The sequence below is a fragment of the Wyeomyia smithii genome, chromosome 1, assembly GCF_029784165.1.
Source record: "Wyeomyia smithii strain HCP4-BCI-WySm-NY-G18 chromosome 1, ASM2978416v1, whole genome shotgun sequence".
NCBI lineage: Eukaryota > Metazoa > Arthropoda > Insecta > Diptera > Culicidae > Wyeomyia > Wyeomyia smithii.
In genome coordinates, this window is record NC_073694.1 from 11,432,821 (window position 1) to 11,447,758 (window position 14,938).

General features: G+C 42.9%; 1 protein-coding gene across 1 annotated transcript; it reads right to left on the minus strand.

Annotated features, from left to right (window-relative positions):
• Nucleotides 1-10,064: 10,064 nt before the first annotated feature.
• Nucleotides 10,065-12,324, minus strand: LOC129716570 (protein translocase subunit SecA-like). The gene is made up of 4 exons (XM_055666405.1): nucleotides 11,400-12,324; nucleotides 11,017-11,355; nucleotides 10,233-10,925; nucleotides 10,065-10,159 (listed from the first exon to the last, which is right to left on the minus strand). Exons 1-4 carry the CDS (start codon nucleotides 12,322-12,324, stop codon nucleotides 10,065-10,067), a joined length of 2,052 nt encoding a protein of 683 aa, XP_055522380.1.
• Nucleotides 12,325-14,938: the final 2,614 nt, after the last annotated feature.

Consider the following 14,938-nt stretch of genomic DNA (forward strand, 5'->3'; position numbering starts at 1 on the left):
AGTCTAATTGTTATCTCACTATGTACAATTACAGCAAAATTTAAGCTTTTATTGATGTTAAGAAATACAAGTTTTGACAGCAATTAGGATGACTTCAGCCAAAACTGAGTGGCCCTTGGGAGTAATGAGTGTGCTATTAGTGTATTCACCGGATTATTTCCAACTGTCCGAATTACAATGGAGGATTTACATTGTTTACAATGTGTGAAGGCATATATTCTCGCGTAATTTTTCAAAAGGACCAAAGTAACAATGACAGATTCTCTCCTCTCTCACTTTGTTCGTTAATTACGTCGTCATTATAAAAATTTTCCAAGCTTTCTTTCCCTCAATCGAGAGATTGTAATACTGTCTTGCTTACTATGCATTGAGTGTTATGAAATATGGAAAATATAACATAGTTATTCACACTTAAAATTTATTACCGGGTCTCGGTAATTTTTGCCGAGAACGGCACCACTGAATGCTCGGTTTAAAAAATAATGACAGCTATCACATTTTTTCGTAAATCTCGGTTCAACCTAATTGAAATTTTGGCACAAAATATTACCGAGCTATCACTGCCGAGGTTACGGATATCTTGTGCTGAAATTTCAGTTAGGAAAACCGAAATTTACGAACAATGTGACAGCTGTCATTCTTTTTTTAACCGAGCACTCAGTGGTGCCGTTCTCGGCAAAAATTACCGAGACCCGGTAATGAATTTTAAGTGCCCAGTCAGAATTCCCTGGAACGCGAGTCGGACCATCGGACCCATCTCTCTTAAAATTCATGCGGGTTGAACGAAATTCGCTCGAATTATATGTTTGACGCTCTTTCTTTCGGTTTTTTCTGTCTTTCTCGCTTTGGCGCAAAAACCGATAGCAAACGTCGCGCAAACAGATGCACGATTTATTGTATTGGTGTGTGTATTGAACTCTTGTTTATTCTCATCGAAAGCAAAAGTAGCGCAAACATTTTTTTATTTTCAATCGAGTTGTGATTGAAGTTCAATTATTTCGTGTCGCGTTAAAAATTCGCGGGTTTAAAGTAAGAAAATACTGTCGCGGCGGGTTAAAAAGTGTCGAAAGTGTTTATCCGGCTGCTGGCCAGTAGTGCGCGGTTTATTGGTGCTAAGTTTGTTGAATTCCAGCAGAGTGATAATTTGTTATTTTCCTGTGAATTTAATCGTGAAACTCATGAAGGTGAAGTGCGGGTAAACCGAGATAGTAAGGAGAATCCAGCCAATTTGAAACGGAAGAATAGAAAAGTATGCTGGTTGGTGGGTGTGTTGTTCTGGTGTAAAACTGCTCGAAATGCCTCAAATGACAATCCTCCCATATACCGTACATGGGCGAACTCTCATTTAAGACATTTCGAGAAGTTTTCAATTCTTCATTTAAAAATTAAAGAAAAGCTTTTTTTAGAAATCGCGAATTGCTCAGAAAACGTGGCTTTTTCAAACGACATATTAAAACTGATATAGCTTTAGGACCTAATTGAAAGACATTGGTGCTCGTGTAAAGATATACAAGATTCCCCATGCTTTGTATTTTTGTAACCATAAAAACATGGTATTTTTACTGTTTGCTTGCTAACGATTTTTGTCATAAGCATGTTCTAACAACGTTTTTAGTTGTCAGTGACCTCAGAACGTATGGGAAAAATGCTCTTAAATTGCTGTTAAGGCTTATGATACATAACAACAAGCGTTTTTCATGTTAAAATGGCAAAAGCAATATTTATGATTATTCGTGAAATTGATGTGTTTACAAAAGAAACATAATTCAATTGTGATTTAACTATGTACGATTACAGCAAATTTTTTGATTTTATTGATGTTAAAAAAACAAGTTTTGACAGCAATTAGGATGACTCCAGGCACAAACTAGGTGGCCCTTGGGAATAAAGAAATGTGCTAATAGTGTGCTCACTGTCCAAATTACAATGAAGAATTTACAATGCTCTAATGAGTGAAGGCATATTTTTGTCGAATGTAGGAACTTTTGAAAAAAAAAAATAACCTCGCATCCCTGATATTTCACGGCATATTCGCTACGCGCGCTCTGCTTGCGATGTTTTTGTTTAAGGGCTGTATGCACTAGAATTTGAGTAATTCCCTCGAAATAGAGGTGGGCTAAACTATTCTTTACGATAGGCGACTCTGGACCGTCAATTATTCCTTGCGATTCGCAATGATCAGAGTCTATGTGTATATAGAGTCGCGCGAAGAGAAAATCTATCGTTTCGGCAACAATTTTGTGCCGTTTGTTGCCAAGAACTATACAGTTCTGTTTTTCACCATGCATAAGCGAATATCATGAAATTCTTTACAAGGTACACAGTTTTGAAAGATTACACCGGTGATGTTTTGTTAAATTTAACTGAACCAGTGTACAGGTTTAATGTTGGATTAAAATGTGTAAGTAAAACTTCGGAAAAACACATATTCTTTATTACGCTCAATTACAACACTTTTCATCCACTCCTAACTGTGGGATATAATAAGAACATTATCGATTGGCACTTAATAAGTTCATAAACTCAACACTGGGGGTGTTAAAGATACCCATTTATTGCTAAGTTAAATATAATGTGTAGAGCTGAAACAAAAGAGATGTAACACGCTGAATAAAAGAGAGAGAACGAATGGTTCTCCTTATCCGTTATGCAGATACTGCAGTGCTGCTATCTGAGAAAGACTCAGATCCATTAAAAAGAGTAAAAGAAACAATTCCATACGGTCATCGCGACTGATTGTGGTTGAAGAAAGATCTTCGATGCCTCAGGCTCATTCTTAGTACGATTTTCAGAGCGAGCAGTCACACGTAGAAAATTTGGAAGAGAGATGGCCTCCAAGCGTCACGACAGTTAGCAGTAACGTATACACACTGGTTACGCCGCTCTATTTTATCCTGCAAATTATTAAAAATTAAAACACTGTTGGGTTTATTGAGTTTACCCTAACTCCAGTGTTTATTCACCTTCATCAGCGTTGAAAATTATTATTAGTATTAAAATTCGACAAGCTAGACTGTCTGGCAGAGACAGCAAAGTTGAAACTCCTTTATCCACTGGAGTATCGGTCAATGAAAATCTTGAAATTAAAGATTGGAACGCGCAAAAATTGGTCAACAAAAAATCGTTTCTTTCAGTCAAAATACATAACACAAAAATCTTTTGACGTTGACTAACGTTTATATCGAAGTTAGGCCCCTGAATTTGAAAATCTAGTAATTCAACCAGGGAAAAGTGGTCAGGTTTTGAGCGCTTATTTTGCAGTCATCTATAATCAGGTTTTCGAGGTTTTGGCATCAATCGATCAGAAATTCTTTTACGGTTAAATTTATGTAACAAAAACAAAGTATTGTTTGAGATACACTATTGAAAAATTGGTAATCAATAACGATTGTCTAAATCATACCGCGCAGCCAATCACTACCTCTCTTCCCAAGCACAGTCGACACTAACGGATACAATCGATCTGACTTTGGTGTTATTGTTGTTGTCACTTTCTGTTTCCGATGTTTATGCTGCTGCTAGCGGAAAAAACCTTGCAAATATGCATCTTTTTGTTGGTGTTAATTTTACGACAGCGGCCGGCGCCCCATCATTTTAATTCCAAAACCGCACCAGTGACATGCGGACGCTAGGTGATAGCAGCTGAAAGGAGGAAAGACAAAAGAGTACCGGTCATCTCGTGCCGGTTTCACCCGTAATGCTTATTACAGATTAGTACAAACAAATTTGATTACAGTTGAAATATATGTTAATTAATATTCTCACGTAAATTCTAGAAAGAAAAACCCGAGATTAGCTGTAGCTCTGGAAGAGTTATCGGAGGCTAATGCAAATAACGTGAAACTTATGGAAGAGCTAAATAGAGCACGCGAAACGATACGGTCGTTGCAAACAAGCATATCATCTTCAAGAAGTGAGTGCGGTGATAATAATAGCGTGGAATTCGAAAATGATCTTGGACCATGCAGCACGAAACGACAAATAAACCATAGTGATTCATCGGCAGAACTTCCCCGTTTTGTTTCCTCGGTTAATCAAATATCGGTGTCATCGATTTGTGTGCCAGAATGTAAGCCTAGCATGGAAGGCGATGATATCTCTAGAATTGATTTTGAGGCATGGCATGAATTGTTGTTGAATTCGATGACTTTGGCGGGTGTTTTGGATGAAGCAACAAAATACATTATATTCAAAGTCAAGGCAGGCCAGAAACTTCTGGAAGTTTACAAAGGAACTGATTCACCGAACGACGCCCCAGATGAAGCTACAAAACCCTTTTCTAATGCGATGGCTCGCCTCAAAGCGTATTTCATTTCCAATTCGGACTTATTGCTTCAACGTTGGAAACTTTCACACATGTCGCAGGGTCCAAATGAATCGGATTTGGCTTACATCAGAAGAGTTGGTTTGGCGGCGAAATTTTGTGAGTACGGAGAGAACAAACAACTCGAAGAAATTTTGAACACCGTGGCCGAGCACTCAAAAGACAAAGACGTGAGAAAAGAGCTCAAAGTGATGATTCGCCAAGGTACTCTATCAGATCTCATCGTGAAAGTTAGAGCAATTGAAACATTTCGCCTCAATGAAGAGTTTGTTGCTAAGAAGCTAGCCGTTACAGAGACGGCAGTGGCCTCAATAAACCTTGTTAAAGGAAGTGTTGGGTCATCACGATACGTTGTGAATCGCACCAATACTGTTTACGGTAGAAACCAAAACCAGAGGTATAAACTCCGTAGTGGAAGAGGTCAGCGGCCGATGAATAGTGGTATAGCTTGGAGAGGTTCATATTCTCAAGTACCTGAGCGTTGCAGCCGTTGCAACAGTATCTACCATTCGGAAGAAAGATGTTTTGCAATCAACATGACTTGCCACAACTGCGGTGGCATGGGCCATCTTCAGAGAGCGTGTAACTTACCCCTAGTTTCGAGGGACAGAAAAGACTTCAATGAACGAAAACCAAACAGTGAACCGTTAGAAGTTGCAGCAGTGGGTGCAAAACCGGAGGCCATTTTACTTGGTTTTGGGCTGTGTTTCACCAGTTCCCCAGACGTCTCATCACTCGCAAGTCTCTTTCGATCTGGTCGAGCCATCATGCACGCTGCGCCCCTTAATTTCTTGTGCCGGTAGGGTTGCTGAAGAGAAGTGATTTCACAGGGTTGTCGTCCGGCATTCTTACGATGTGACCGGCCCACCGCAACCTGTTGTCTTTCGCCAGGTGTGCAATGGGGTTCTCTCCAAGCAGCGCTTGTAGCTCATGGTTCATGCGCTGTCGCCATTATCCGTCGTCCGGTTGTGCTCCACCGTAGATTAGATTTCTGTTCGCCGATAGGCACCTTCCGTTCGACACCAAAAGGACTTCCGTAGAGGACTACCGGTTATATCAGGGTTTTGTAGTTTTTTGTATCGAAGTGGTCATGTCCGATCATCACCGTGATAGGTGCGTACGTTTTTAATGTCTGAGAAGAACGGGCCGTCGTTGAGAACGTGGTCAATTTGTTTTGCTGCACGTTGGTCGAGGAAAGAAAGGACTTTGGACTGCTAATCCGCGGGAAGCTGCGAAGTTGGTGCATAGCAGGCTGTGCGGGCCGATAACCGGCTTATATAAGTCTTTCCTTCCGTTCATGTCCCCAACGACGATCTTGATGTACCTACACGAGCAGCTATCGTGCCTTGCGGCCACAAATCCACCGTACCTTCTCTCCTTTCCGTCAAAGCTCCTGGAGCGCAACGATTCGGGATCCGGGTCGTTAAGCGATATACTGTTACATGTACTGAGCTTCTAATCGTCGTCCTTAAGCAGGTATTAGACGACGCAAATATTTGCTATTTTTGGTACGATTTTTATTTGCACAAAATAAATTCTGTATTAAAAAATAGGTCTAATGCCTGCTTTATTTCGTCGGCTGGGTTTTGAATTCTTGATTCTCCGTAGTGTGTTGATTTTAGTATGCTGCCTTACTAGGGCTGCGATGCCTAGTCTCGCGACGGAGCTGCCGCCATAGATGTAGCTGGCGAGACACCGCATTTCATAGTTCAACCGTCCGGTCCGGATCAGTCGCTGTTTGAGCCGCCCCTAGCCTGTGGGGTAGACGCGCAGACAAGCTGCTCTCTAAGGAGAACAACTACCCCTTCCTGTTAGCATACGACCAAGTTCCCACCGGTTCACCGGTTTTTCCTTGGTTGCTCGTATACCAGTCGGTACCACGCGGAGGTAGGAATAGAGCATTATGCCTTGAACCACACTGGGCTCTATTTTAATCTAACTAGTACGGGTTAACTGTTAAAAAACACTGCCCAGCCGTTTACCAAATCTGGCTCTCCTCAATAACGAATCAGTGTTGCTGAAAGAGCTTGGCGTTGACGATATGTTCAAGATATTCAGTACATCTTCGGAGATTCTATCCCTACGTGATTTGTTTCTGCTTTTACGATACTATTTTAAGCGTTATTAAATAAGCATATACAAACTCTTTTTTCTCTTTTTTAAAATGACATACATGAAAACTAGCCCCCCCTAGAAATTTTCCTTAGTTGCGCATTAATCAATTAACAGTTGAAATTTGTAACTCCAAGCGTCACGACACTAACATTATCACTTTGTTTATTTACATTGCTCGATTGGAACCCTCGTTTGACACTGATTTGGTTCCTTTGGTTTCATCTTTGCGGGACTCTTATTATAAACATAGACTCTGGCAATGATTTGTGTGTGAGGTAAATAAATCTTGTTATCCCGGCGAGAAGCAAGACAGCTTTCATCTGAGTTACTCGTATGTTTGGGAGCAACTCTAATTTACTCAATATTACTCCGAAATTTCAAGATAATTCACATCTTCGATTACCTTGAGAACAAGAAAAATATATAAGCGGTGAGACCGAGCAACATTCATGTGTATATTTGCGGTGGGAAAAAAGTTTGAGGATGGATATTCAGAGACATGAGAGTTACTCAGATTTGCTCTTTATTTTCAGGTTTTTTCAGAAAAACTCAAATTTACTCAATGTCTTACCCCTCGCATCCCGGTTAACTTCGGTTTCAGAAGGACTATCAGTTTCGTTGCGCTCGAAGAACTGTGGTGCATTTTCGTAAGCACTTAAGCAGTGCCCTTTTTCGCTTCGCCGCTAGCAACAGAGGGGAATTGTGTAAGGACAGTCTATTCCCGACTGCGAAGTTAAAAGATATTCTAAAGGCTATTCGCTCCTACGCGATTGTCAAAATGTGTGTGATGACAAAACCAAAAATATTTCTTCTCTTGTTTTCGCATGCAAAAACCTTCGTACAAATATCAGCACCTTCGAAGTCCCGAATAAAAGTTGCATACATATATGAAGCCTAATTTCAGACACACGTTCAAGCAAGAACAATATTGATCGAAAATTTTGTGTAAATTTTCAAGCAGAAATACGTTATAAATCACTTGGACACTAGCGCCGCATGGTGGCTCCATTTATACAACAGAATAAAGGTGAAACACCCACCGCTTCGAATTTTCAAAGGCACAAGACTCGGATATTGTTAATGCGTTCCCTGTGAACCACAGAAAACATAGTATAGCGTTTAGACAGGTGACGCCATAACTATTATCGAGTCTTGTGCTTTTGAAAATTCGAAGCTGTAAATTTTCGAGGCTGTAAATCGGTCATTTGTGAATTCAACATCGTTTCACCTTGATTCACCTAGAAGGCGTATTGGAAGGTTTCGAGAAGGTACTGACAATTTTCGTGAGGGAAGCGTTGTTACGCCGGGCTTTAACATGTAAATAGGTTTATTGGCTTGCCTACAAATAATATAAACTGATTCATTGGAATTAGTTGTTACGCGACGATACAACGTTGTTATGTTCTCATTTCGTTACTTAAGCTTGAATAGTAATATTTGGGATGCTTTAAAATTTTGTTTCGTGTATTTTTTTATTTATAATGTTTAGTTTGTAATTGTAATGTTTAGTTATTTTGTTTGCCTGAGGAAAAACAACCATTCAGGCACAAATAACATTGCCAAGCTCGAATCTCCACCCGCTAAAGTCAATCGCCTTTTCTGTACTCTGATCTGGTAGCAACTGGAAGCAGCTTGGTGCACTTGTCACACGAGTCGATCAGACTGACCTGTTCGGGCTTGAACTTTCCCGTGCCGGGTTTGTACCACGATTCCGCCATTTCAATGTTACCCTTGATGGTTAGGGACGGATTGTTCTTCATGTGCTCCTGCAGTACGTAGAACAACTTCTGTGCCGCGCAATTTCGTGTACCCCCTTCATTCTGGGAAGGAAAGGTACTCTTCGTGCTGAAGCGGTTTTAAACGTCACACACCACTTTACCTCCAACGTCGCCTGGATCAACGGAACGGAAACCTTTGTAATTGGTTGTATACGGTACGGACGTCGTCATTTCTGGGTTTTGACTATCGAGAATGGCTTTTTTGGTAAAGAACGGGTAACTTCCGGATACGGTCATTATATTCAAGTCTTTCCCGTTTTCGAATCGTACCTTCAATACACCCATCATCCATTCTTGCTTCAATCCAGACGTGGTCTCGACACCGAATGTAGGAATGGACTTGGCACTTTTCATGTGATCACGTTGTTCCGATGAGCTCTTGAAGGTGTCAGCTTTCAACTTTTGGTTGTTTAAATCATTTCGTAGAAAGGCGAGAACTTCCTTCAGATTTTCAGGTGCTTTGATTCTTGCGTTAAACGAAGGATAATGACCTTTTTCGAGGTGTTTGTATTTTGGAGGACCACCTCCAAACAGAAAAACGTCCGACAATCCGATGTCATGCACTTGATAGGCAATATAGGCGTCTGGATCGGCTTCGATGCGGTGTAGGGTTTTTTGTCTCAATTCGATTGGGCTTTGCCCAGTTCGGTTGCCGATGGCATCGAAGAGACAATTATTGTCTACCGTCACCCCGACCGGTTTCCAGTCTTTGTTTTCGCCTATTGGAGCGTAATGCCCAACCGGGTTGTTTTTATCCGGAGGGAAAAAACGAACCTTAATCGGTTCAGCCAAGCTTTCGTATTGAGCTCCGAGTCTTATTTCGTTGCCTTCGTCGTCGTAAATATAAATCGGTCGCTTTATCTCGTCGCTTAGTGCAGTCGCCTGTTCCTGACCGGCTAGTCCACCTTCTCGGAAATCCCGATCGAGGGCGAGACTACGGGCGGTTTTTTTCCTCTCTAGGATGTAGTTTTCGTAGGCTGATCTTCCAACGGAGATAACGTTTTTGCAAGTTTTTGCGGTGGCGTTCACGAAGTGCGCGTAGAGTTCTTCTGTCAGCTGTTCCGTTAGTTTTGCGATCAGTTTCGCCGCAGTTTCGTCATTTGATGGCCGCCCCTGGCGGTTTAGCTTTTTGTTTATATCCCAGCACAGCTTTGCTGTGTAGTTGTACACTTCAGTCCAGGAGATCACCTGATCGACAGCCAATGAACCCAACTGAACGCGCCAGTTGCTGCAGCGCTTGGTCATCGCCATAATGGAGTCTTTGAAAATCCCAGCTACAGTCCCGAAATCTATCGTTCCACGAATCTCCTTCATTATATTCTGAAGCTCGTCTATGCTGTAGAGCTGTAGTTTGCTTTCGTCGATTGTCTCCTTAACAGCGCGTTCGACATGCTTTCTAAGCGATGGTTTGATATCGGACATCGCCGAGCTTAGCGCTGGGGTCACAATTTTACTCATCACTGCATATTCCACTGTTCTGGCAGTCACGTTCTTGGCAACACTAACCGCTACTTGCCGTAGACTCGCAACGGACTTTTCATACGCGTGATTTCCGTCAGTGTACCAAACTGAATCATCTCATCCATCAAACTATTCACCTCATTAATATTCGTGCCGAGCTGTTGGAGTTGATTCAGATCTTTGGTTCTTTGCAATTCGTCCAAGTATATCCATTTCTCCGCTTTGCTCATTTTGCTGAAGCGCGCCACGGTTGCCATTTTGTCGAATACCTTAGCGAGTTTGTCGAATTTGTGGCTTAAGATTCGTGAAATAGTTCGATATGCGACTCTGGATGCAAACTCCTTCTCCATGTTCATCGATCTGCGCTGCCAAACTTTCAACGTGGCTCATGCCAAGGCTGATCGTTGCTTTGAAAGTAAATGTTTGAGGAACAGATTCTCCTGCTGGTCGTCACTCTCCAGGATGGTGCTGAATTCGTCGGCTGCGAAAAGCTCATCTAAATATTTGAGCTCTTTTTCGAATGCGGCTTTCGTTTTTAGCAAATATGTCCTTACCTTCTGACTCTCGATCGGGTCGAGCAGCGGGAATAAAGAAAAGATCACCGATTGCTTGCCTAAATTTGTCCAGCAGGACCTCACCTCGTTCGATCGAAATTTCGAACAACTTTATGTAGGCACTGTGCAAAATGTCCGGATTCCCGCTGATGGTGAGAGCGTGGTTTGCCGCCTGCTCCGCACGGTCTTGTTTTTCGTTCTGAATAAAATACTCCGCCTGTTTGATACTGTAGTACGGATTGAAACAGATGGCTCCTCCGATGGTAGGTTGTGCCTCCAACTTGAATCGTTCGAACTCGACCTCCGGTCGTTTCCCCACTAGCTCTGTCGCCTCCTGGAACCCGTTTACCTCCAGCCAAAACGCCCAAAATGCTTTCAAATCATCCAGCACGTACTGGTTTTCTCCCTTTTTAGCTTTGTACTGCTCCTTCAATTCCCGATACAAGGTGGAAAACAGCTCGTAGATTCCGTCCTGAAACTCCAATTCCTTCACCTTAACATCCGTAACAAACCGGATTCTGCTTGCTTCGTTCAAACCTCTTGCCACTTTGATCTCTCGCATAAGATAGGACTCTGCGCCCAGCTTCTCGACCTCACTTTGCTTCACCATCAGTTTTGCCGTTCCGTTGTTACCCTGCCGAGCCGTCCGTCCGAAGGCTTGATCCTCCACGCGTTTGTTGCACGGCAGAAAGGCTACACACACGTGTAGTCTCCCATTTGCTTCCAACTCCTTAGTGGTTCGAAAATCAGTTCTCCTCCCGGCGATATTGGTTGCGATGATCACTTCCCCAGGCTGAACTTTCTTCTCGGTGACGCTGACACTTCGTTCGTGACACCGTGCTACGCTCGGTTATTGTTTTAATTTCTTCCTGAACCCTTTTGGCGTCCTTAATCGTCTCGCAGATGATCAGCGAAGAACGACCCCGCTGCAGCTGTAGAAGTGTATCTTCCACGATCTGCTCACCGAACAATTCGTCGTCGACAACTTCACCCCCGATTTCGAAGAATTTTTTATCTTTGTAGGTCGGAATTCGAGCGAAACCAACATTGTAGATCGATGCCAGCAGCTGCTGCTCCGCCTCCGAACCCAGCGTTCCGGTCGGACCGAATATCTTCGTACGTACTTGTTGATGTAGCCAAGGTTAGAGATGAAGCAGCTGGTTAAACTTTCGGCCATGAGATGGAGGTTATGTTTGAGTTGTAGAAACTGATGCAATCCATACTGCCAGTTGGTGTTTTTCAACGTGATGCCAGTGTTAGCGTAATCGACCGGCTGGATGAGAAGCTCCCCAGTTCTACCATCCTCACGAATCACATACTGCTCCTCTATGGCATAGTGGTACTTGGCTTTGATCGCACTGTCAATCCACCGGTCAAGCGTGCGGACAGCGTACTCGCGTATGTGTGAAGGAATGATTTCGATTTCCGTTGGTTTCGCCAATCTGATAAGTTCTTTTGTGCGTTGCAGCACTTCGCTCTCGAGTTCGGACCTAAGCTGATCGTACGCTTGCTGTGCTTCCGCTTCAGGAAGCGCTCCAGAGCTTAACTCCTCCGCTTTGCTTTTCAATCGCTGCTGGTGCTCTCGAACGACTATCTCCTCCGCCTTGTGCAATTCGATCCATATCTTGATGTAAACATACCGAAGGTTTTCCATCCCAGGAAATGGGCCGCTCAGTTTAGCGATGTGGCTTGCGTTGTCGATGATCATCGAGTCCACCTCGTCCAGCATGATGTTCTCGAATGTCCGACCAGCGCGGGTTTCCAAACCCATAAACGAGTCGCGCAAGTAATCGAACTGAAAATTTCCAATACTCCCGTAGACAATGTCCGCTTCGTAGCACGCCCGTTTGCCATGGGAATACTTTTCGTCCGCATTATTGGTATCAACGTCGACATTCAGTAAGTCGAAGAAAAGCTTCCTATCGCGAACGCCTTCGGCTGCAAGTACGGGATTACTGGTCACCACATCGACTTTCTCCCCTTGCAGGACCTTGATCGCCGCCAGGACCGAAACGATAACGGTTTTACCTTCACCGGTTTGCATTTGGCTCAGCTGACCTTTATCTTTCGGTTGTTGTAGAAACACCAACATCGTCAGAATCTGTGTATCTCAAAATCTATTTCCTCCAGTAATCAAATTGTTTGCCCTGTCCATAACAGCAATTGCCTCATACACCTCCGAATTTCGAAGTTTACCCCTCTTGTTGGTAACCCAAGTGCGCACCTCCTGGGCTGTCTCACTTTCCCAGCGTTTACTAAAATCCTTCACCCTCCGGTAGCCCTCCCGCATTGACTGTGAAGTACCCGAAGCCTCCAAAACTATTTCATCCAACAGTTGCTCCAGTGGTTTAATACCAGCTTCAGCTTTGCCCGTGAACTGAGCTTCTATTTTTGCCACCTGACTCAACGCGTCGTCAGTCATACTACCACCACTGGAAGCTTCTTCAAGCTCGACACTTCCGGCGGTTTCGTAAAACTTTCGCATCATATCATACTCCAAATCCAGCTTGGCACAGATCTCTCTAAGCGTCACTTCCTGCTTATCATCCACTTGCGATCTCGCTAATGGTTGAAAAATTTTCTTAAACAGTTTCATTTGGGTGGAAAATCGTTTTTGAATGTCTAACACTTGTTCATTTGCTCCATTTCTATGCTGTTGCAAATTGTTTGCGCTCTCGGCTACCTGCAGCACCCGTGCCTTGGCCACCTCGAGCTGAATCAGCTTTTCCGCATCCAGCGAACCCAGCTCGCGTTCATCAATTGCGGCAACCTCTTCCAACAGCTTCTGATACGCACGAAAATGAATCACTTCATTTAATAGTGGTAAGCTATTGATGAATTTGGCGACTTCTCGTTTGAACTCAGTGTCGTTGGCTAATTGATCGATATCACTGGCGAACCTAGCGTAGTATGCTTCTTTCACGAGGTTAAACACTCCGTCTTTGAGAAACGTACCGAAATTTATACGGTCCCTATCCTGATCGGAAGCGAAGTTCTCGATAAATTGATCCCTTTTGTCTGCTTTCAGGTTCACCATTAAGATTTCCAGTGTCCTCAACAGAACAGCTCTCCTGACATGGCAAGCACTTTCGACCGCACACCGTCGGTAAATTGTTTCATCAAAATTTTTTCAATCCCCGATGGAATCCGGCGATTGCGAAGGTCACTGTACAGACACATGATTTCACCGCGATGTTTCATCAGACTAAACACAGCCAGAGTGCTCTCGCTAATCTGTCAACTAGTAACTGTCAACGGTGTGTACAGCCAGGCTCGTTTCCAATTCTGCCACAGTACAAACGATCAGCCTACTCGGATCGCAGCCATGCTGTTGCGCGTAACGTTGTGCCAACTGGTGGATGTCTTCGAGGGTCGAGCTCTCTCCGCTGAGCAATTTTTCACCGATATCGACCAATGTTGCTACTGTTTTATCGCTGATTGGGGCGTTGGCTTGATCGGTGTGTTGTCTGGTGGTCTTGGCTTTAGTGCGCTGCATTTTGTGGACGATATGTCGCTGGTTAAAGTCGGAAACTTAGTAGACTACAGCTCATCGATCAGTTCTATTTATAGTTGTTCCGTTGCGAATGTAACACGCAATACGTACGTCAAAAACACTTCTGGCCACAACTGGTTAAACCACCGCTAACCCACATTTGCTTCATTGTGAGGGGCTATGAGCTGTGGTAAGCTCACCCTGTTTATCATACATTGATAACAGTGACCGCTTGTCTGTGTTTTATCAAACTTGATCTATAGTTCGGAACGCATTTTTCCATTAGGTTTGGGCAGTGGTTTGCAGTTCACGCAGGTTTGTTCACACTCTCTTGCGATCATATGGAAACAATTAGTCATAGCATCTCTGACGACCGCTTATCAGAGCTTAAGGATTTTTGTTTCTAACAAAATACAATACCACATGCAACAAATTTATGTTCACTCGTCTTTCGAAACGTAAAACAACGCGTATTTGTAAAAGTTAAAAAAAACTCTCCGCTAAATAAGTTGTCATGAATTCGGATTACAATAGTGATTGTATTATTAGAATTGAAGATAGGGTAAGGAACGGCTTAAGCAGTAGCGCCTATTTTAATCAGTCGCAGAAAACATGCCTCAAACTCCTGCTTTTTGATCAATATCTACAATTTCAATGATGGAAACGAAAACTTTGATTGTCTAGCTGTCTTACGAATATAAAAAATACTGTTAATCACAAAGAAATCTGTGAACAAACAGCATTTGAAACAAATCGACCTATATTGCAGCCATTCAGGAGCCACTTCGGGTGCTGCAAAAAAAATGCCTGCAAAACAGATGGAGACTGCTCAAAATAGGTTCGGGGTGATTGGAATAGTGTCCCTCGATTGATTACTGCTAAAGTTTGCTAACTTAGTTTTATAATCTGAAAACAAGTTCTGACAGAGAAAACGATAGAGAACATATTGATATACTACTGTTTGAATTTCACCCAACACATTTCGAATATTTCGTCTGAATACACAGGCGGTTCTTAAAGCTGCTTAGAATATGTTCCCCACCTTAAGCAACTAGAAAATGTTGCTAGAAAGTACTCTCAAAATATTTTTCAGATTTAAATTGGAAGCGTGGAGGTTTTCGCGGAGGAAGCGCAAAACAGATACGACGTGTTTACCGAACCAGAACGTAGGGCGTTTCGTTGAAGGCACGGAAGCGGAATTTTACGGTTTACC